At 41.9% G+C, this 20492-nt stretch overlaps 1 protein-coding gene across 1 annotated transcript in view; it reads right to left on the reverse strand.

Annotated features, from left to right (window-relative positions):
- Positions 1 to 1962: 1962 nt before the first annotated feature.
- The window catches only part of LOC132973799 (protein crumbs homolog 1-like), a 34502-nt gene continuing 15972 nt past the window's right edge, over positions 1963 to 20492 (reverse strand). The window contains exons 4-13 of the mRNA XM_061037408.1: positions 18657 to 18796; positions 17563 to 17748; positions 17362 to 17475; positions 11837 to 12790; positions 10806 to 11347; positions 9953 to 10118; positions 6054 to 6915; positions 4700 to 4816; positions 4337 to 4463; positions 1963 to 3557 (exon numbers count right to left, since the gene is read on the reverse strand). Coding sequence (XP_060893391.1) covers positions 3336 to 3557; positions 4337 to 4463; positions 4700 to 4816; positions 6054 to 6915; positions 9953 to 10118; positions 10806 to 11347; positions 11837 to 12790; positions 17362 to 17475; positions 17563 to 17748; positions 18657 to 18796 — 3430 coding nt within the window. The 3' untranslated portion in view covers positions 1963 to 3335. The remainder of the gene's footprint in view (positions 3558 to 4336; positions 4464 to 4699; positions 4817 to 6053; positions 6916 to 9952; positions 10119 to 10805; positions 11348 to 11836; positions 12791 to 17361; positions 17476 to 17562; positions 17749 to 18656; positions 18797 to 20492) is intronic.

Consider the following 20492-nt stretch of genomic DNA (forward strand, 5'->3'; position numbering starts at 1 on the left):
AACAGTTCTTTATCCTATAATTAGTAGTGGTATGCTGGGAGGTCGGGTTTATATTTTCTGGATATCTATTTGTTCCACGTTCTCACATGAAAGTGGTAAAATATGGCAAAGGCCCAACACGAGACAGAAGCGTCCATCTTGCATCAGTTGTGTGGTGCTGAGCTGTGGGTCAAGTTAGCTTTGCCACATCCACTTATAGCTTTATGTCAACGATACTACAGCAGCAACGCCTGGCTAGACTTTCAGAAATAAGCATTGCTGAGGAAAGAATTACATTTTCGATGCAAGTCCTTCGTTGGTTGGACTCACATCGCATCAGTCCCGATTCTAGGAGGACTTTCGCTCCCATCACAAGCAGTCATGTGATCCCGACAGCACATCCAACCAATAAGCTTGAAGACAAGAATACATAAATGACAATAGGTGGAAACCTGAAGTATCACACTTTGAAACCTTGGCTTTTCAACGCTTTGGGAGTGAGGGTGAGTTGACATTGTAGGCTTTAAAATGTGAAATAATATCCCAGACCAAGTGTCCACGTTGTGTTGTTTATAAGGTTTATCCGGGAGTCCTTGATGTGAGGAATATTTGGCCAATTGAGCTGGTAGCATGTACAGAAACAAAGCCAAACTAAACTTTACAATCTGTAAAGTGTCATCACTCAGTAGTACATCCAGACCTAAAACTGCACAGATTAATATCAGAATCCTACTCATAACCTCTTTCAAAAGATATTTAGTACAATACTCAGTAATACCAGTGTCTCTCTACGTCCCTTTCACAAACTGTTTGGATTGACATGAAACTTGAACACTATATTTGTCGAAGTTTATATCACATCAGCACCTATAGTTTTCCTGTAATAGCATCCTGTTCATGAGGTTTATGAAGTATCTCGACCTGGCGAGAACGAAGTGAAAGGCGCATGAGTGGTGTAACTTCCTGAAGTTCTAATGTGAGTTCAGTGGAGATGATTTCATTACATTTGATTCACGAGCTAGTGGTGTGGTCAATAGTTATGAAACGTTATGCCTCGGCTGGAACGATGGTTTTGTGGAGCAGCATCTGGGAAAATACACTTTTTTTTGCTTTCTTTATGAGAAAAAACTGCCTGCAGTGCTGCATGTACAAGTGAAAAACATGTGGGGGTTTCTGGGGAACATCCTCAAATTGACAGGGGATAATCCGTCAAACATTTCCTATACGTTTCAGATTGTTGACAACAGTCTGACAAGCAGCCATTTAAGAATGAAGCTGGAGTTGACTCACCAGAATATTATTATCTATCTCATATTCCAACATTTGTTATAGAGATGAATAAAAGGCCAAATTGTTAACTCCCGTTGTCCAATGGGTTTAGAGATTCCCTATTTTCTTGCGCACATGGACTGTTTTTCTCTTTATAACTAAAGCCTACATTTGAATGGTTAGTAATACTTTGACAACCTGGGAAAGGGAAACCAGAACACTTTGAAACTTGTTGCACTTTCGTTTGTATTTATTTGATTAATCAGAAGATATCTGTTAATTGGGATAAAAGAAGCCTCTATAAGAGCACAAAGGCACTTCTTCCAGCCCCAAAAACATTTCCAACATGCAGCATGAAGGAGATGTATACTCAGAAACTGCAAGCTTTTGCACTTCTGAATAGGCTTCATTTTCAAAAACCAGAGGTTGCTGCTTGGGGGAGTCCTAAGCAGCATGATGGAACAGTACGAGGTATCATTGACATTGGTCGCAACATTTAGCCATCTTGGGTTTATACAACCCGAGAAAGAGCTCTGTCTAAACCTTCACTTTTTCACAAGCTTATGTATTCTTTGTGATAACCATGGCTGTGTTTTTAGGGGGAAGCCAGTCCTTCACAGCTCTTTGCAGATGATGTTGTAATGTTTGCATCACAAGACCTACTACAGTGATTGGTAGTTTAATATAAACTGGTCAGAACTAGAGACGGCACAATCAAATTCTGGGCCAATGTTTTCTCTCTCCACAGGTTGGGAGTTGCCAACCGGACTTAAAGAGTTTGAATATCTTGGGGTCTTGTTCACTATTGAAGGACAAAGTGAGACTCGCCATTGCATTGGTTTGGCATCAACAATGACTTAGACTCACAGTTGATCTGCGCGCCAACCCAATAGTCATGAGCCTTGGGTAGTTACCAAGCTGTTTCCCCTTGCTTCCAGTCCTTATGCTAAGCTACGTCTCATATTTATTTACCTTCTCATCTCATTGTTGTAAAGAAAGCAAATGAATGTATTGTCCAGTATGTTGCATTATTGCTTGAAATCAGTCCGAATACGAGCAGACATTCTTTGCTAAATGTAATTGTTTGTTTTTCCTTCTGTCTTTGTTTCCAAATCTCAAATATTGTTTTTTTTTTTTCATAAATACTGATTTGACCACCTTAGTTCACAACATTCTTACAATTAAATACTGTTCTCATTGAAAATAAAGAAAATACAACAAAAAAAATACAGTGACTTGACTTAGCAAACTATACACAACACAAAAAAAGAAAACACTTAGAGCAAAATAAACAATAACAAAAAAAACAGAAACAGTGGTTAGCCTCTTGAGCCATACAGTGCACATGGACAATATTATACAGCAGTTATATACACAACAGTTTTTAGAAGCTTGCCACTCTGAGGTCAAAGGTGATTACCATCAAGGACAAAAAAAAACAGGATTGGACATCATGATTAGTATCTGTTTTTAAGAAATGACCAACTAGCACCCCTTGTGCGTGTAATATAATACGACTACAGCGGGTTCGTTGATGAAGAAATAATTCTTCGTTGCAATTTATACTCATGCTGAATTAAACTCAATTCAACAGAATCCCTCACCTTCTACACATTCCTCCATTTTTCTTTGATTAATCATAAATGATCAGATCCTTTGTTTTACATGACCGCATAGAGGGCGATAATTTCAGGAATTGTCAGTCTGTGTGAAACATTTCTTTGTAACTTCACTCTGTCTTTAGTCATGTTTTAGTCGAGTAGGATATCTTGACATTTAAGCTTGAAAAAGTCCTCAAGACTCCACATTTCCAGGGCACATCCAGGGTCAGAGCATCCTTAACCACAGCAGGACAGCATGAGCAATCAGGACTGTCTCTCTCAGCCTTTGCTCTTTACTCGTCCATCTCTGAGGCCTCTGTGTCAGTAGTTTTCCCATGTGGATAATTTGTCATTGATTTATCCTCCATCACTTCCTTGTAAGGAAGGAAAGGGCCAGCAATATGACCCTGCAGAGCATACGTTCTCCCCACCCTTTGCAGAGCATGTGTTATCTCCCCCCCTTACATGTTTGGAGGGCTGCAGACCTCAGATCAGCCTCTCCTCTGGTGGCACTTTGAGGACGCTGCCCATCTCCAGCCTGGCACCGGCCACCTCCTGCGAGCTGGGGCTGTACGTGCCCTCTGACTGACGCTTCTTCCGTGCCGTCATGATGAGGAAAAACACCACCAGGATAGCCAGCAGCACACACAGTGTGATCAGTGGGATGGTCACCACCAGCCAGGGGACTCGCTCCCTCTGCTGGTCTTTCTGCAAGCGGACAGGACAGAACATGGTTCGGTTCAAATTCCAAAATTTGAATGTTGTTGTTGTTTCTCGTAGCTCCTGTAATTCTGATCACGTGGATATGCTGCTTCTATCAATAATTTGCATCCTGAAAGCAGGAAGGGTGTTTCTAACGGCACACAGATTTTGATCTGTGACCTTTTTTCAACGTTAGCATGCACGTTTTAATGATTTTTGGAAGAATTTCAAGACATCATGAAACTACAGATTGTTAGTTTTCAAACAAGATCTCACTTGTGCTGGTAGTCTAAAATGTTCAAGAAACCATGTTCAATTTCCTCGAGGTATACGTGGACAGGCGTTTTAGGCTATTTTATCAGGATCCGTATAGTAATTGCATATTTATCCCATGTTTTATAGATCATTTATAAGCAATAATGTGGTAACTTAGTTTTGTTTTCTCCTTCAGCTAAAGCTTAATTCTCAGTTAAATTTGGGTACAAGTGTATAGTTTGTCACCAAAAACTAGCTCTTCATTGATGCATCTAAAACCTCATATCTTCTCTTTTGTCTTTAAAATGTCATCTGTAAGACACTACATACTGAAATACTGCTTCGATATGATAGATATATAGATACAGTATGCATTTCTATAGTGGATCACTGCATCCACGGCAGGTACAGGAAACCAGAATCTGGCCATTCAAAGCTATAATCCAGATATGAGTTCAAATTAAGAACATGTGCTGTGAAAGTGAACAAACTCACATCCAGAGCCAATAAAAAACATCTCTGTCACTTACGTTTCTCTCACACAGTTTGCCGCTGAAGCCCGGCATGCACACACACTGGAAGTGGTTGAGCCTGTCCAGACAGGTGGCACCGTTCAGACAAGGGCTGGACTCACACTCGTCTATTTCTGTCTCACACCTGAAACACATCAATAGGGTTTTAACACAACGCTGCCTGACAGAGCTGCACACACACTCTCCTGACCTTTCCTCTTGGAAGTGGTTCAGACATACTTTTTTCCTGAGCAGCAGGTTGGTGTGTGTGTGTGTGTGCGTGTGTGTGTGTGTGTGTGTGTGTGTGTGTGTGTGTGTGTGTGTGTGTGTGTGTGTGTGTGTGTGTGTGTGTGAGAGGAATGTGCAGTGTGCAGCTCTCACCTGTCGCCGCTGTATCCTGGCTTGCAAGTGCAGTTTCCTCCAGTGTCTCCTCCTATACAAACCCCTCCGTTAAGACACTCTCTGTATGCATCACAGGCTGCTGGAGGGTATCGCCACCTGTTAAACACATACAAAATAATCACAACCGTATGTATAAGAATTGTTTGTAGTAATAGCTATATTGCTTCCCAAATAACCCAAAACCTTTGGTTCCAGAAACTTACTATTGTTGTCTGCATTTCCAACAGTCTAACAATATTCATCACAAATTCAAAAACTGATTCACACATTTTGCATTTGACTATACAACAAAATGTCTGAAATATAATCCTGCCAGTTTGTTGTTCATTTTTAAGCAATGATAAACACAGTAAGCCTAAGAGTTCCTGAGTTGGATTGATGATGACATTTAACAGAGTTAAATCAGAGAAATCTGTTTGTCCAAATATAGAAAAACAGCTTCCATGCATGATGCTTCTAGTTACTCTGTCACTGTCTCGTCTTTGAACGTTTCTACGAAGAGCTTCAGGGTCGAGATTGTCGATAAAAAAAATAAGAAAATATAAATGCATAAAGCTCTCAAAACTAAGAAGGTTGTATCTTTCTTTGTATGTGGAAGTGATGCCACCGGAAAGTTTTTTTACCCCGTTATTTTCAGGGTCTTCTTGTTTAAGGATAAAGGTTTCTGATGATAGAGGGTGAAGCTTGAGCGCATACTGTCATACCATATGAGAAATCTAATTAATCTAAACCAATTGAGGGTTAGTGCTTTTGGATATTACTAGCCGCCGAGCAGGGACTTTTTAGGGGTAAAATCATATATTATGTGAAACCAAGTATTGCAAAATGAACCCAACAATCCTTAAATAAAGATTTTGTAAACTTGAACACTTGTGATTTCATGCTTTATTCAAACAGTGGTTTGTAATACGGTACTTAAAATAAAGAACTCCACTTTCAAGTCTTAACTGTCTGACCAATTATTCAAAAATTACTTGAACTGGCAATTTCAATTGTTCAAATAAATGGTAACTTTTGTGTTTAGTGTTTGCAAAAAGACTAAGCTCAAATCCACCAAGAGTGAAAGGTTCAAAAGGATCAGATGATTGAAAAGTGGTTAATTGTTAGAAGACTAAAAAAAATAACATCAGGAAGTTATGTCAGTAAAGAAGCAGTGACTTCATAATTATGTCTGATACCCTACTATTCAATGATTTGCGAAACTGGAGCAGGAAAGGCTTTTTGAGTATACAAATATGGCATCTTCAGGCTACTTATGATGATTTCTATATGTTTAAGCTAGAACTTTAAAGTCTTAAATGTGCTGTAGAGAAAGAGAGAAGTCTGTACTTACTGGCAGCGCTTGCCCATGTAGCCTGGAGGACATGAACATGTGTTCGCTCCCATTGTTTCCAAGCAGGTTCCTCCATTCACACAGTTGAACTCCAGACAGTCATCCACCTCGTCCTGACAGTTTGTGCCCGTGTATCCAGGCTCACAGTCACAACGGTAGTCTGCCAGAAGGTCTTTACATGAACCATAGACACAGGGACTTGGGGAGCACTCGTTTATCTCCGCCTCACACAGTTTCCCCTCCCATCCTGCGCTGCAGCTGCAGTTAAACTCATTGAACTGGTCCTGACATACACCTTGGTTTAGGCATGGCTGGGAATCGCAAATTGGTGCACCTTTGCATCCAATGATTGGCTCATGCCCACCCAGTCTGGAGAACCAGCTCATCTGAGGAGGATTTTGTACTTTAACGAGTGGCAGGTAGACTCCGCCCACTCTCACCTCCCCTAAACATCCAGTGTATTTCTCAGCCAGCCAAATCTTGGTGTCATTGAGGAAGTTAAGGTTGCCACCCTCATGATAGGTGCTGCCAACTCTCTGCCCGTCCACGGTGAGGTGCCACCGGGATGCTGACTGCGTGGGGTCCACCATGGAAAGCTGGATTTGGTGCCATGCTCCGTCTGCGATGGCGCTGTCACTTGTGAAGGCCAGCAGATCTGAATCCTCCCCGCTGTCCAGTTTAACCAGCAGAGAGGAGTTGAGCAGACCCAAGCAGAAGACTTCAGCTCTGCTCTCTGCCCGCAGTAGGATCCCATCTGTGTCACGTGTCCGCATCTCAAGGGTGATGCTGGTTACAGGGCTCAACAAGGAGCTGTTGGCGATAAACTGGAGAGCGTTGTCCTGAAAAACGGCCTCAGTTAAACCTGTGTGAGGAGAAAATAGTGCAAGTCAGAAAACATACTGAGACAAAGACATGTGTAGAGCCATGCTAGCGTTGTGAGACGATTTTTAATTTGTCAAAAATCTATTTCAAAATCTTCCTTGTGACAGGGTCAGATATGTTTTTTTATTGTAGACTGACTTTTTTAAGTGAGTTGTACAACAGTTAGAAAAAGCTCACATTTAAAATCCATCAAATCAAACATACTGTACATGTTCATGAACAAAAAACCCCCATCTAGGTTGGTTTTTATAAGTTGGTAAAAGCAAGCTAACACGGAAGAGATTGCTTAGTTTGCATACAAGTGTCTTGCTCTTGCTTTTGGTGCGGTTCATTTTGCAGACTCAGTTCAAGGCGGCTGTTGCAGCTGACAAAATGTTAGCCAAGGATATAAAATGTCAGCAGAATATTCATAATATGCCACATCTGGACTGCCACACCCTGTGAAGCAGCAACGAATAACAGCAGAATTTATTCTTCTCATCTGTCAGACTCTGAGAGCACAAGAAATGAGACCGAGGCTACAGGTCAACATGGTTATTTCAGGGCATCGTAGAAGGTCTATACAATCCTTTAAAAAGCCCCCTTCAGTATGACACTTTCCTTTTTCCACTTAGACATACAATCCTGACTTATTTCAGCCTCGATGAGGGATTTTATATCTCGTGCCAGCATTCCTAAAGAAGAAGAGGCGTTACATGACACATGTTAACATCTGGTGTGAGATAAAAACACAGGTATTGAACAGCTACGTTGCTTTCTTTACAATAAAAAGGTCCTTTACTGTAAGGAATCTCTCATCCTGCGTTTGGAGGGTATGAAGCTCCCAGACATGATTCGCATTTCTTTTTCTTATTAAATTTTCTTGAGATTCTGAATATTAGACAAACCAAATGGTCTCAGTGTTGTGAGGATAATCATTTGTACATTGTTTAAAAAATGACAACACCAGAACAGTAGCTGGTAGATGAGCATCTATACCACTATGATACTATTGTGTCAAAGCAGGTCTTGTTGGAGTTACAGCAGATAAGTGTTTAACACAGTTATTTTTAGTGAAATCCCTGCAACACATTCAATTGGCAGTCACAACAAGCATTGAGACATTAAGACTGAGTTAAAGCTTCATGTGGGAGCCAGCAGGCTTTGGCGCGATCTACAAAGCTGACCAATCCCAGATTCTACATTTTTGGATGACTCCACTCACTTGTAGAGGCCAGATTTTATAAGTAGAGGAAGATAACAGAACAAACGCAGTGGCAAAACAAACCCCACCGTGATCAGTGTGAAGCACTACACAGCACAAGCATAAAGGCTCATAACAGCATTGACCACTAATTAAGACTACTGGAAGCTCCCCCAACCTTCAGCACCTGGCATTACTATCACCCGATGTTCCTGATGCCCAGCGACCACCATTGGACTGAGTCGTCCGTACAACCACCGCCTGAAGCCCAGCCTTTACCATCGGACTATGTCGTCCCCGACCTCCACCTCAGTGGCAAGGAAGTGTGGACAACAGGAATGCGAGGAACACAAAGGGGAAAGTCCTGCACATTGTCCCATATGCTCTTTTGTAATGTGTCTCGAGATAACACTTGTTATGAATCGGCGCTATACAAATAATGATTGATTGATTGATGGAAGGCTCCACTTTGATTCATTAAGTGTAAAGTATAAATACAAAAAAAGTCTACTCCTGTTGAGTTAAACACATAAACAACGTCAAACGTCACAGCCCCGACTGTCTTGAGGCAGACTTGGTTCTGTTACTACAGAACCAATCCAGTTTGTACCTTTTTGATTGGACAGAGATGGTTCCCATTTTAAACATGCTGTGTATGAGAGTTATTGTTATTACCATGAAGACAGGTGAATGATGTCCTGTGGCCCTAAAAACAGTTAGTCAAGTCTGATACGTTAACCCCTAATGATGGCACAGTCTCATCTACAATCTTGTGCCATAAACTTTGTAGTACGTTTGATGTTTACTGGGTACATTTCAAATGAAAGGACCGTCAAGTTGCATTATGGAAGTTTGAAAGTATTTTATTAGCTTGGCCTTACCTAGGGAGTACAAGTTGCTATATGCAGAACAAATTGAGTCCTCGTTTAATCTTTAAATCTTTTTCCATCAATTAAACATAAAGTGCCATTCTAAAAACCTGAAGTGTTGCTGAATAAGACAACAAGAGATACCTCTCTTTATCTTCTAGAGAGTATGACACCTCGACTTAGAGTGAGGAATAGTGTCTTTAAGATACTGTTTGACCAATAATATCACACAATATTTTGCAGATAGTATTGGTCAAACAAACACAATATATTGTTGTATATGTGATTTGCAGCGATAAAACATAAACAATGCTTGAAATATTGGCATCACAACACTCTCTGCAGTACATGCAGTAAGGCTTCATCGCTGAGCAGATGTGGGTCTGCACTAGAAATTATTGATGACCTATAATAATATTTAATATTTACAAATAAAGTTAGTTTTAAGATCAGCCTTCTGAGAACCTTGGCATAGTCACATTGGTGCTAAATCATTTTAAACCAAGCTCAACGTTCAAAATATTGACTGCCACATTGGAAACCAGTGATGTTTTTCTATTTTGAATGTTTATCCATTTCGGTATATTTTTAAAATGACTGACCCCTCTTCAATAGTGTTACCTCTGTGTGATTAATGATAACAATTAAGGCATGCTTAATATGACTGGTACCATCTATTTTCACTTTGTGTTGTAGAATCACATTTTCTAATCTTTCTTCTTAGCACATCCTGCTTTAATTTGTCTCTCGCTCTCAGGAGGTTTTTCAGATGTCAGCGAGGGTTTTAAATCTCGTCCTCACCAGCTCATGTTAAATAGTTCTTTGGAAACTTTCCAAGACTGTACAGTAAATCAGATTAAGAAATTATAAACCAAACAAATATACTTGTCTTGAACTGACTTGACTTCCACTGCCTCGATGAAAAGAGATCATGATAATCATAATCGACACCATGGACTACTTACACTCGTAACCGTCCTGTAGGTCCACACAGTGCACTCCGTCAATACAAGGCTTGTCGACACACCACAAACGTGTCTCACAGAGACGGCCTGAGTACTTCACGGAGCAGATGCACTTGAAGTCATTCCAGGTGACCTGGCACTGGCCGCCATTGAAGCAGGGCCCGTCCTGTGCAGACAAACACAGATGGCAGGATTAGATGGCGGTTTGTAAAATCCCTTACCTGATTCGACTGCAGGTATACGAGCTGCAGAGTAGATTGAGTTGTATTTTACAAATCAGGGATTAAAAACCAGATCAATGTTATCAATGTTATGTTGCAGGAAGAACTGCAGGGCGCTAACACAATTAGCATTGGTACAATGTTAGCGGCAAACAATGGCAAAACACAGTATTTATCATCTGCACAGAAGTCCATCGTTAGGATCAAACTGAAGCAGACCTGTGGTCTGATCTGATGGGGCAGGGTTTTTTGCAGGTCTTTGGACAGACTGGAACAGACTTAAATACCATTAAAAAATGTTTTAATGATAAAGTTAATGTTCCTTATTGCACTACTATCAGTCTCACTTTCAGACAACTTTTTTGTGACAATTAAACTGGTTCATCGAGTTTTTAAGTTAAACAAGTTCAGTGAGATGTGTGTGGACATTAGCACATGGGATATTCCTTAATAACTTATTTCCTAAATTATAGCCCAAAGGTAAGAATACTCAGTCCAAATTGACTACAATTTATTTTAAATTGTCTGTGTGTAACCAGTGTAATTTGTTTTGTCAAGTGTGGCTACTGATAGCAGTGCTAGGTTTGCCTTGGTTTTGTCCATCAGCAGCAGACAGATATAATTATCTTTACCTTGCATGTATCATCACTCTTGCATCCTTGCAGCACATTCTCCTTGTTGCTCTCCTGGTAAATTTCCACTCCACCTGGATGATCCCCAGCTGTCATGTGTTTGTGGTCCAGCCGAATGTCCTGCAAGCAGCCCTTGAAGTTTCCACCCCAGGCGTTCATGCTCTCGCCTGCAGGGAGCCCTCCAACATACGCAACATCCCCTGCCTCTACGCTCACATTCCCTAAGGCACGATGATTCCCCGCTTTGGGGAACACCACATTGCCATAGCGCACTTTTACAGTCACCAAATTATTGATGCCATCAGTGATTAACTGGGCCTCGGACAGCAGTGTGGTATGAGGGCTGTAAATAGCCACAGTGCCCTCCTTCAGATAGATCGTCATGTAAGGCTTTCCTTCTCGATGGAGCTGCAGGAGCAGGCCGTTGTGTTTGAGGGAGCGCATTAAGAATGAGATGGTGAAGTTTTCTCCGTGGGTTTCTGAGATGTTGAAGGCAGCGTAGCTGGTGGTGTTCTCATGACCAAAGGTCCAGGATGGATACTCTGAAGAGGGGATGGGAGGTACACATTTGTCAATCTTTCTCTCCAACACAATGTATCTCCAACACAAGGGATCTCTTCAATTAAAAAAAAACGTTTCCTAGTCATGGATGGGACCACGTTTGGGTTATCTTTATGTTTGTTTCTGCACTCTTTTTGCATGTTAGGGTTGGAGTACCAAAACAGCAGGAAGACCAAAAGCCATTAGGTTGAGGACACAAAGAAGATCAGCCTTTGATACACACATTAAAGTTCAACTATTTTTTAGACTAAATGTGTTGGTTGAGTTCTCTGGAGGAACTGCTCCAATCATGCATTCTGCAAAGTCATAGCCCCAGGTGTAGAATTTCAGCAGTTTCACCTTCATATACTCATAGTGATCCTATTTTTAATACGCCTTAAAGTGATTTATTTACTGCAGAAAAAATAAATGAGCAGAAAAAGTAAAGAAAACTCCTGCAAACGTATAATCTATCCTTTAAGTACTCTTACCTCTCTCACAGCTTTCTCCATAGTAAGGCCGATGACAGTCACAGCTGGCACGAACCCACATGTCCACACACTGCCCACGCTGCATGCATGGGTCTTCCTGACACCAGTCCATTTTGCTGCATCCTATTTCCAAACCCTGGTTCTCCTCTCTGATGAGGTCCTGGGGCAGAAGTGGTTTGTGGTCCACCCGAAGGTCTTCCATGCAGCCAATGAACCCCCGTCCACTGTAGGTGTGGGCTAAATATTCCTGCGGTGCCCCTCCTATATACAGCTGTTGAAAGGAACTGGGCTGGAGGAAGATCAGATGGTTGTAGCCCTCGTTCTTCACCTGGCACTCCTCCTCACATCCGGGTCCTTTTAAAACCAGAACCAGCCTCTCGTCCATGGTCACAGTGACCTGGCGCCATTCTCCGTCATTGACTGGTCCAGGGTGAATAGCCTGTAGTAACTTCCCTGACTTAACCCTGGCCTGAAGGGAGCCTCCGACAAGCTCCAGGGAGACAAACCGCTCCATGGTGCCCCTGTAGTATAACACCATGTCAGGCAAGGTGCTCTTAAACCGGAGCTGCATGTGGAGTCCATGATTGTAGTCATGTGTCGATCGTTTGATCTTCTTTTTGGACTCTGGCAACTGAACAAAGACGTAGCCCTCCGAGTTGAAGGAGAATGTGGTGGAAGTGTTGCAGCGTTCTCCCGACCAGCCCGGCGGACACAAACAGGTGTAGTTGTGCCTCCCATCATCCATCAGCAAGGGAACGCAGCCTGCTCCGTGTTGACACTGGTGCTGTTGGCAACCGACGAGTCGGACGTCACAGTCTGGCCCACCCCAGGGCTCAAGGCCGGGCTCCGGCGCAGGGCAGTGGCACCTATAGTGGTTGGCAGCATCTTCACACGTGGCGCCATTCTTGCAGGGATCGCTGTCACACTCGTTGATGTCCACCTCACAGTGTATGCCTGAATGGAGAGAGACTCTGTTTTAATACAACTTTATAAGACACTCCTTGGATTGCTAAAACACATATCTTGCATGGATCACAAAATAAGTCATAGTTAATTTAGTAACTTTAATACTATACATCTGTTTAAATAATTAAAGAGTGCCTGCACTGGAACACAAAGGTTAGCCCGCACACATAAAGATGAACAGGCAGGGTATGAATTTTCCCATCAGTGTCATTTGCAAATGAGGAAATGACTGCAGGAAATTAGAAGTTAATCAGCCATAAATTAGAGGGTGATTAGCTTCAAACAGATTTCCCTTAACAAAATTAAACTCGGTTCTGTCTTACTTATTGTATCAAGTTGACATCGAAATATCGCTCGTCAGACAAAGTAGTGCCACACACACACACACACACACACACACACACAAACCGTGCCAGAACTACAGTCTGTCTGCCTGGTTTCAGTTGTCAGTAAGCCCTGGCAGCAGTCAACCTGCATTAACAAAGTCCTTTAAAATACTCTACACCCAAGGAACCCAGAAGCTGTTTGTCCTTTCCTTGCCAAGACTCAACCCTGGTACATAAGCAAGCAACTTTTAGTAAATGTAGCATTAAAGCGCTGAACCATACTGTACCTGTCAGCCACCAGGGCCCACAGCAGCAGCACAGCAGCAGCAGCATCAATATGTTCCCCCTCATGATCCACAAAGTGAACAGCCAACACACTCCTCACGCTGCCAGATGACACAACCAGGTCCCCTCTCTCTCTCTCTCTCTCTCTCTCTCTCACTCGCTCTCTCTCTAGCCTACAGAGCAGAGGTACCTTCACTCCTCCACCCTGTACCAGGCAGACAGGCAGGAGTGATAACAAGTCAGCCCTGCCCACCTTCTCTCTTCCTCCCTCCTATCCTCCCATTCCTCCCAGAATCCCGCCCTCTTCCCTCACACCCCTCTGCCCCTCTCGTGTCTGCAGCCCAGCCCTCGCAGAGCAGTAAGCCTCCAGCCTCCAGCTGGCTCCTGTCACTGTTTGACAAGAGGAATGCAATGCTGCAGTCCACTCTGCTCCCTGTGCTGGCCTGTTGATGCCCACTAGCGGCAGGAGCTGCTGCAGTAAACCTGCAGGAGGTGCTGCAGGTTCAGGCCTGAGCATGACCCCTCTGATCTATGGATCCCATGTGGATCTCGTTGTACAGTTTGCACATCTGCTTTTCAGTCTGTACCGGATCATATTTCATTCGATTTATTGCCTTTGAAAATTTACAAATATGTCACAGTCTGCTCTGGAATAAGTAGTAAATATGAAAGATGACTTTGTCTACATCCTTTCTTCACAATACATTTTAATTTTAAGTAAGGGAGAGCAACTTCCAAAAAAAGCACAACAGAATTACTAGCGTCTGCGTGTCTGTGTGATAAATAACTATATTTATAGTTTTTTAATGGTTTTAAATTGTCTTTATTTTATTGTGCATCACTACGTGTAAATACAACTGATAATAAAATATGACTTTGATTCAATTAGAGGGGAGAGTATTCGACTGTTTTCAAACTCATTTGCTTTGTTCTGATTCAGATGATAAAATGATGCATAGTTGAATTTTTTCCTTTTAGTCGTTTGGTGTTTACATTAAAATATGGCAAAGCGAGCCAGAGCACACACCAACTCAGAGCTGTATATAAGCTATTACGTCACAGCATCCTTTTCCCACTGTGTAGGTAAACACATGCTGTACTGGTCACACTTTGCATTGTGGGATAGCTCAAAGATGCTAACCATTATTAGCTGGTTACCCTACCAACAACATGAGTCGTAGCATTGACTTTTCCCAAATTATGGCAAGTGTGAAAACACGATAACAGAAGCCCTAAGAGGCCAAATGTGAAAAATAAAAATCGGGTGTACAACACACTCATCTAGAGGACCCATGTTGAGAGTCTCTGCCCCAGACTGCAACATACTTCTTACACAGACTGAGAGTCTTTGGAGTTCAGCAGAAATCTATGTTACTTTTTTTTACACTGCTGTTTGTGAAAGCATTATCAGATACATGATAACAGCCTAGTATGGTCACTTGTCCAGCGGAAATCACAGATAACTCATTTTGTGCAGACTGCTATCATAGGTGTTAAAAAACACCCCTCTCTCCAAACACTCGGTGTGTTTTTGGACAGGAACAGAGAATAGTGTCTGATCCGACGACCCACATTCTTCAGTCTCAGTTTCAGCGACTGTATACCTCTGGGAGAAGATTCAGGGTCCCTCAGACCAGGATGCATCACTAAAACGTTAATTCGTACCTATGTTAATATTCTGAATAAGAGGTAATGTAGGATGTGCCAAGGGGCCGTGCAATGTGTCAATATGTCAATATGTCACAAAATCCCCTCCAGGGACAATAAACTATATCTTATCTCATTTAAATCAATCTGATGAAAGCTGTTTTTTTTGTTTATCTCTTGGAAACAGGTAAGACAAAAATCTTTTGAAAAGGTTGGAGCAACAGTTCTTCCAGGTAAAAGTTTTCAGACTTGTTTTCCCGTGTTAGTCAGTGTAATCCTTATTTTGGCCACAAGAGGCTGAAGTGCACCACTACTATCCCTTGAAGATAAGATTTTCTCCAAATGCTTGCGATCTTAACAATGTACACAATGTATTCTGGTTGTCAAAATAATTTCAATAATCTATCTTAAACATACGGTATGTTCATAGACCAAGTGAAGTACTTGATTCAAGAAAAATCTTCTGGATCAATTTTTAAATGTATTTTTCACCCACAGATCTGTGAATGATATTTGACTAAAATAACGACCCCAAAGTGTGCGCCGCTCTCAAACCCATTCATTGTCTATGTGTTGCAAGAGCTCTCTGCAGTGGGGAGCAGATGTCCTTGCCCTCTGCGCAGATGTTTAAACATTGTCAACTCGGGCGCAGTCCTCTGTTACATCACGTCTGTGCATCCAATAGGAGAGTAGGAGGGTAGATCAGATCACTAGTTTAAAGACCTACCGGTACATTGGAGAGAAATCCCTAGTTTGAAAAGAAATGCCCAACAGTTTGGGCCGGCCAGGTGAGTTTAAAAAAGCAGCAGAAGTGTGTGTCGTACTCGTGAAGCGGTCTTTGTAGAGCCTAAACTCCCCCAAATCCTGTCGTGCCCTGAGGATTTAATGAACACGCATCCTCTTCCTCTTCTGCTGCTCGTCTTCTCCTCCTCAGCAGAAGCTACTCAATTGTGGATACTGTGGAAGAAGCTACTTTCCCAAGCTTTCCCAACTAACTCGTCTAGCAACTTTACAATTTGACATTTTCAATCCAAACATGACTTGCATCAGCCTTAAAAAACACAATCAAACTGTTGTTTTGTAACTCCAGAGGCACAGTGCAATGAGGAGGGGTTCATCTCTATCGGATTAACCCCCAGGTATACTGACGACCACTTCTCGCACGTGCAAAGTCATCCTCGGTCACGCGTGCCATATGAAGGTAATAGGATCATATGTAGAGCGGAATATCCTCTTTTAGTGTCTTTCACACCAGCGTGATATGTTTACATCAAAGAAAAAACAGAAGAATAACGAGCAGATTATTCTGTTTTTTTTTGTTTTACTTAAAGTGTTTTATATCCTGTTTTTTTGTTTGTTTTTTGTTCATCAGGCTTTAATTAGGCCCCTAAGAAGCTTTGCTGTAATCTCCCCTCCCCCTGATAAATTTCTTGGGAGACCCCCGTTTAATGCCCACCGTGGACGCCTGACATATGGCACCTTTGATTGGCTTTGTTGTTTTCTATGCTCCTCCAAACCATATGCCCTCTCATCCCCTCCCATCCCCTGCCCTGCTGCGTCCTCACATTTTGTGGCTTTAATAAGCTGAGTGTTGGCAAATTAGCCTCTCGTTTTGTTGACGAGAGCGCTTGGCTGAATTCCTCGCTTCTAAATCCAGATTGAGTGTTTGGAGGTCGGCTTTTGGTGCGTTTCCTCCTGTTTTGAGTGATGCAGTGACAAATCTCCTCTAATGAGGAATTAATACCTTGGCTGGCCATGAGGAATGATCAGCAGGAGGAAGATTAACCCTTTATTGTTTGGCCGAGGAGATTCTGAGACCCTCTGTAAAGGTTATCGCTCTTCACTGGTTTCTACTGAGGATGTTCAGATCGGTTCACTTCAGATCTTTTTACACAACAGAGAAGTGTTTTTTTAGAGAGGCAACCCAAAAGAGAATTAACGAGATGATGTTAACTTTTGCAGCCTTAGAGCAACATGCTTTATTCACATGTCACTTAAAATCCACAACCCAGCATTGCAGAAGATCAGAGGCTCTGGGGATCAAGTCCTTCGGGTTGAGAGTCAACCGAGTCCACTACTGAGCCACAGCCGCTTTAGTGTTTGATAACAATAATAACCTCATACGGAAGTACTTTAGTTCAAGTTTGTTCCAGCTTCCCATGTGAGAACCGTCGTGTGAAGTTAAGGAAGTGGCTGCTCTGTTCTGTCTAATGAGCAATAACCCTGTGAGGTGTCTCTGGAGGAAGAGCAGATGAGTTTTGTTTTGTTAGGAGATAAGAGCAGATAAGAGGTTTCTCCTACCTGTGAAGCCGTCTGGACAAACACATTGATAAGAATTGATCAGATCCTGACAGCTCCCACCATGCTGACACGGAGCAGACTCACACTCGTCCACATTGATCGAGCAGTTATCTCCTGCAAAGAGAAAAGAAAAATGAGATTCATATCACTTTAAGGTGAGTCATTAAACCAGGACACTTAAGAGGGTTTGGTGTATCTAACCGGTGAATCCTGGCAGACAGTGGCAGATGAAGCCAGCGGCCTCATCATAGCTGAAATTGGCCTTGCTGAGTTCAGGGAGCTTCCAGTAGTTCAGGACATCTGAGCGCTGGAAACATTCGCCTCCATTCTCACATGGGTTCTGCTCACACTCGTCTATATCCACCTGGCAGTTCTCTCCTTCGTAACCTGGACACATAAACACAGATGTGGAAATTAACAAATATACACGTTTGAAGAGAAGAGTTGGTCTTCACTTGTTGGTCATCTTAATCATGTCTTTTGTTTATATGAAGGGGTGAAAGCAGGCCGGTAAGTTGCGGTATGCAGTAATGGAAGAGATAAGAGCAGCCGCCTGCCAGAACCCATATTCAATAGTGTTGTAGTACTATAATCTTGGTCTCAAGACCACTTTTTGAAGGTCTCTGTCTTGCCTCGGAATCGAAACCATTTTTAGTCAGTCTTGTCTCTGTCTCAGCCTTGGTGGATTCAGGATTTTCAATCAAGACCACCACTGATGAATTATTTGTCCAGGTCATTACTGTCATTAGAAGTAAAACTCCCCTTTCTAAAAGAACAAATATTTTCAATTAATTCTTATTTGGATTTTTATCCACCAGTTAACACATCTATTAAGTCTGTAAAACCATGTGACATATGCACAAGGACATGCACAAAACTACACACCATGACAAACATCAAGATCTCATTGTGATGATGACACCATGAATCACATGCAGACTGTTGACGTCTGCATCTCTCTGTCGCAATGTGCTCGTGCATCACTCTTCATAATTCATTACAGCCCTGAAGGATTTAAACGGAGCAACATGGCTGGTTTTATATCTTTACCAAAATGTTGAAGGTTTACCGCTCCCCTAAACCTGAGGGTCACATCATCCAGCTCCTTTGTTCAGTTTGACCTCTGACTGTTCTGTTTCTTCTATGATCTCTGTTTAGTGACCAAGTGACCAATATCTAAGAACTATTCACACTAGGACTGTGTTTTCATTAAGTGTTATAGATATTTGAGGGATTGATTTTTGTGATCTTTGTGCAGTGCTGAGGAGGAGTTTGTGAACAGAGTTGGGGTGTACCTGGCCAACAGAGACACTTGTATTCATTGATCCCCTCCAAACAAGTGGCTCCATGCTGACAGGGGTCAGAGGCACATTCGGGAATATCCTCCTCACAGTGGTCGCCCAAGAAGCCCGTCCCCTCACAGTCACACATATAGCTAAAAAAAGTGAACAGAATAAAAATCATTAAAAAAAAACATGGTTTATAATGAAATCATCAAGAAGAGTAAAGGGGTAATTGTGTTTTTTGCAAAAGCAGCAACCTCCAGTGTTGAAAAATAAAGCTGATGCAGAAGTGAAAAAATCTTGCAGTTTGTGCACTGCACAAGCACCGGAAGTACACATACACATACACATACACACCCCATTCAAAAAAGCCAGCTTCTACAGTGGCCTATTATGCTTTACTAAGTATAGCCCTTATAAGGTAGAAGTAAGCAAAAGCATATTACCATCACCACAATTCATGTTTAACAACTTCCTAACTTACATTCAATAAGCAGTAATTAGGAGGTATTGTGGGCAACCTCTTGGCTAATGACCTATTAGCTAGAAACGATGGGCATGTAGAATAAGGTACTAATAAGTTCTTAATTATGACTGACGCTGTTTCCTAACTGCAAGCAAGCATTAAAAGTCTTGAGGCTGTCCACACTGCATCTGCTAAAAATGCAATTCTTTGAAGCAATGGTGTGTTTGTCACTCCAAATGTATCAGTATGTGACTCATGAGGTTGTATTTAATCCGGGGGGGGGGGGGGGGGGGGGGGGAATAAATTGTAACTGTATATTGAACATGTAGTCCAGTTGATATGTATGACTAAAATTCACTTTTAATGCTAGCGTAAAGCTTGGTACACTTTGACGGTTTTGGGGCCTGAACATTGTCAGATATGAAGCTGTTGTGGAATCCATTTAATTATACACAATGACAAAAAAGTGTATGTAGCATCACATTAGCTAAACCTCAGTTTGACTCTTGTTGAGAAGAGTTTCTTAATTCATATTGAAAATTTTACATTGCAAAATACACTTGACCATGTTTTTCTTACACTAATATGTGTCCCTAGTCTGTCTACAAACCTCCCAATTACGAGAAAAGTGCATCCTCTCCGTCTTTTACCTGCTCCACTTTTCATAAAATGTGTGCTCAAACAGGGTGTTAAGAGATTTTCCCTTAATGACATCACAAAGGGCAGTAACTCCTCCCAGAGGTTGGTGACACTCTCAAACAGCTAGGGTGACACTCTCAAACAGCTAGCTTGTTCTGCCCTCTCAGTCTGCCTTTCCACCATAATTAATAAGGCATGGTGCGAGAAATCCCGAACCACCCAAGGCCTTTTAGAAAGGGCCATGGTCACAGCTCATTTGCATTTAAAGGTACAGACACAGAAACAGCCTGTTCTGAGGGCATAATAAAATACAGGAATCGGAGTGGAATTTTTGGAAACTTCCCGGACATGGTTTAGGGAGCTGTCACACATTTAAACTTGTTGAAAAGATATATAATATGTGACCTTTAAAATAGCAAAAATATGCATCTATCATGTCTGAGTGTTATTTTTTAAGTCACATTTGCAGAGGCTTATTCTGAACAGTTTATGATGTTGTTCATTTCCTCGCAAACTTTGACCACCAAAATTCAGATATAGACGTCACTTTTTCTGCATAATAATCTTTTGAATGAAATTATGCTAAATGCATTGTTTGCATTTGGTTATGGGGAAACATTGTGCCTATTGCCTCCATCAGGTACTTTTGGAAAAACTCTACTGAAATGTTAGGGCCAGTCAAAGTGTCATGCTCTATCAAAAGAAGTGAAAATGTCCTAAAATCTGGCATGTAAAGCCTCAAT

This window comes from Labrus mixtus, chromosome 5 (genome assembly GCF_963584025.1).
Source record: "Labrus mixtus chromosome 5, fLabMix1.1, whole genome shotgun sequence".
Classification (NCBI taxonomy): Eukaryota; Metazoa; Chordata; class Actinopteri; order Labriformes; family Labridae; genus Labrus; species Labrus mixtus.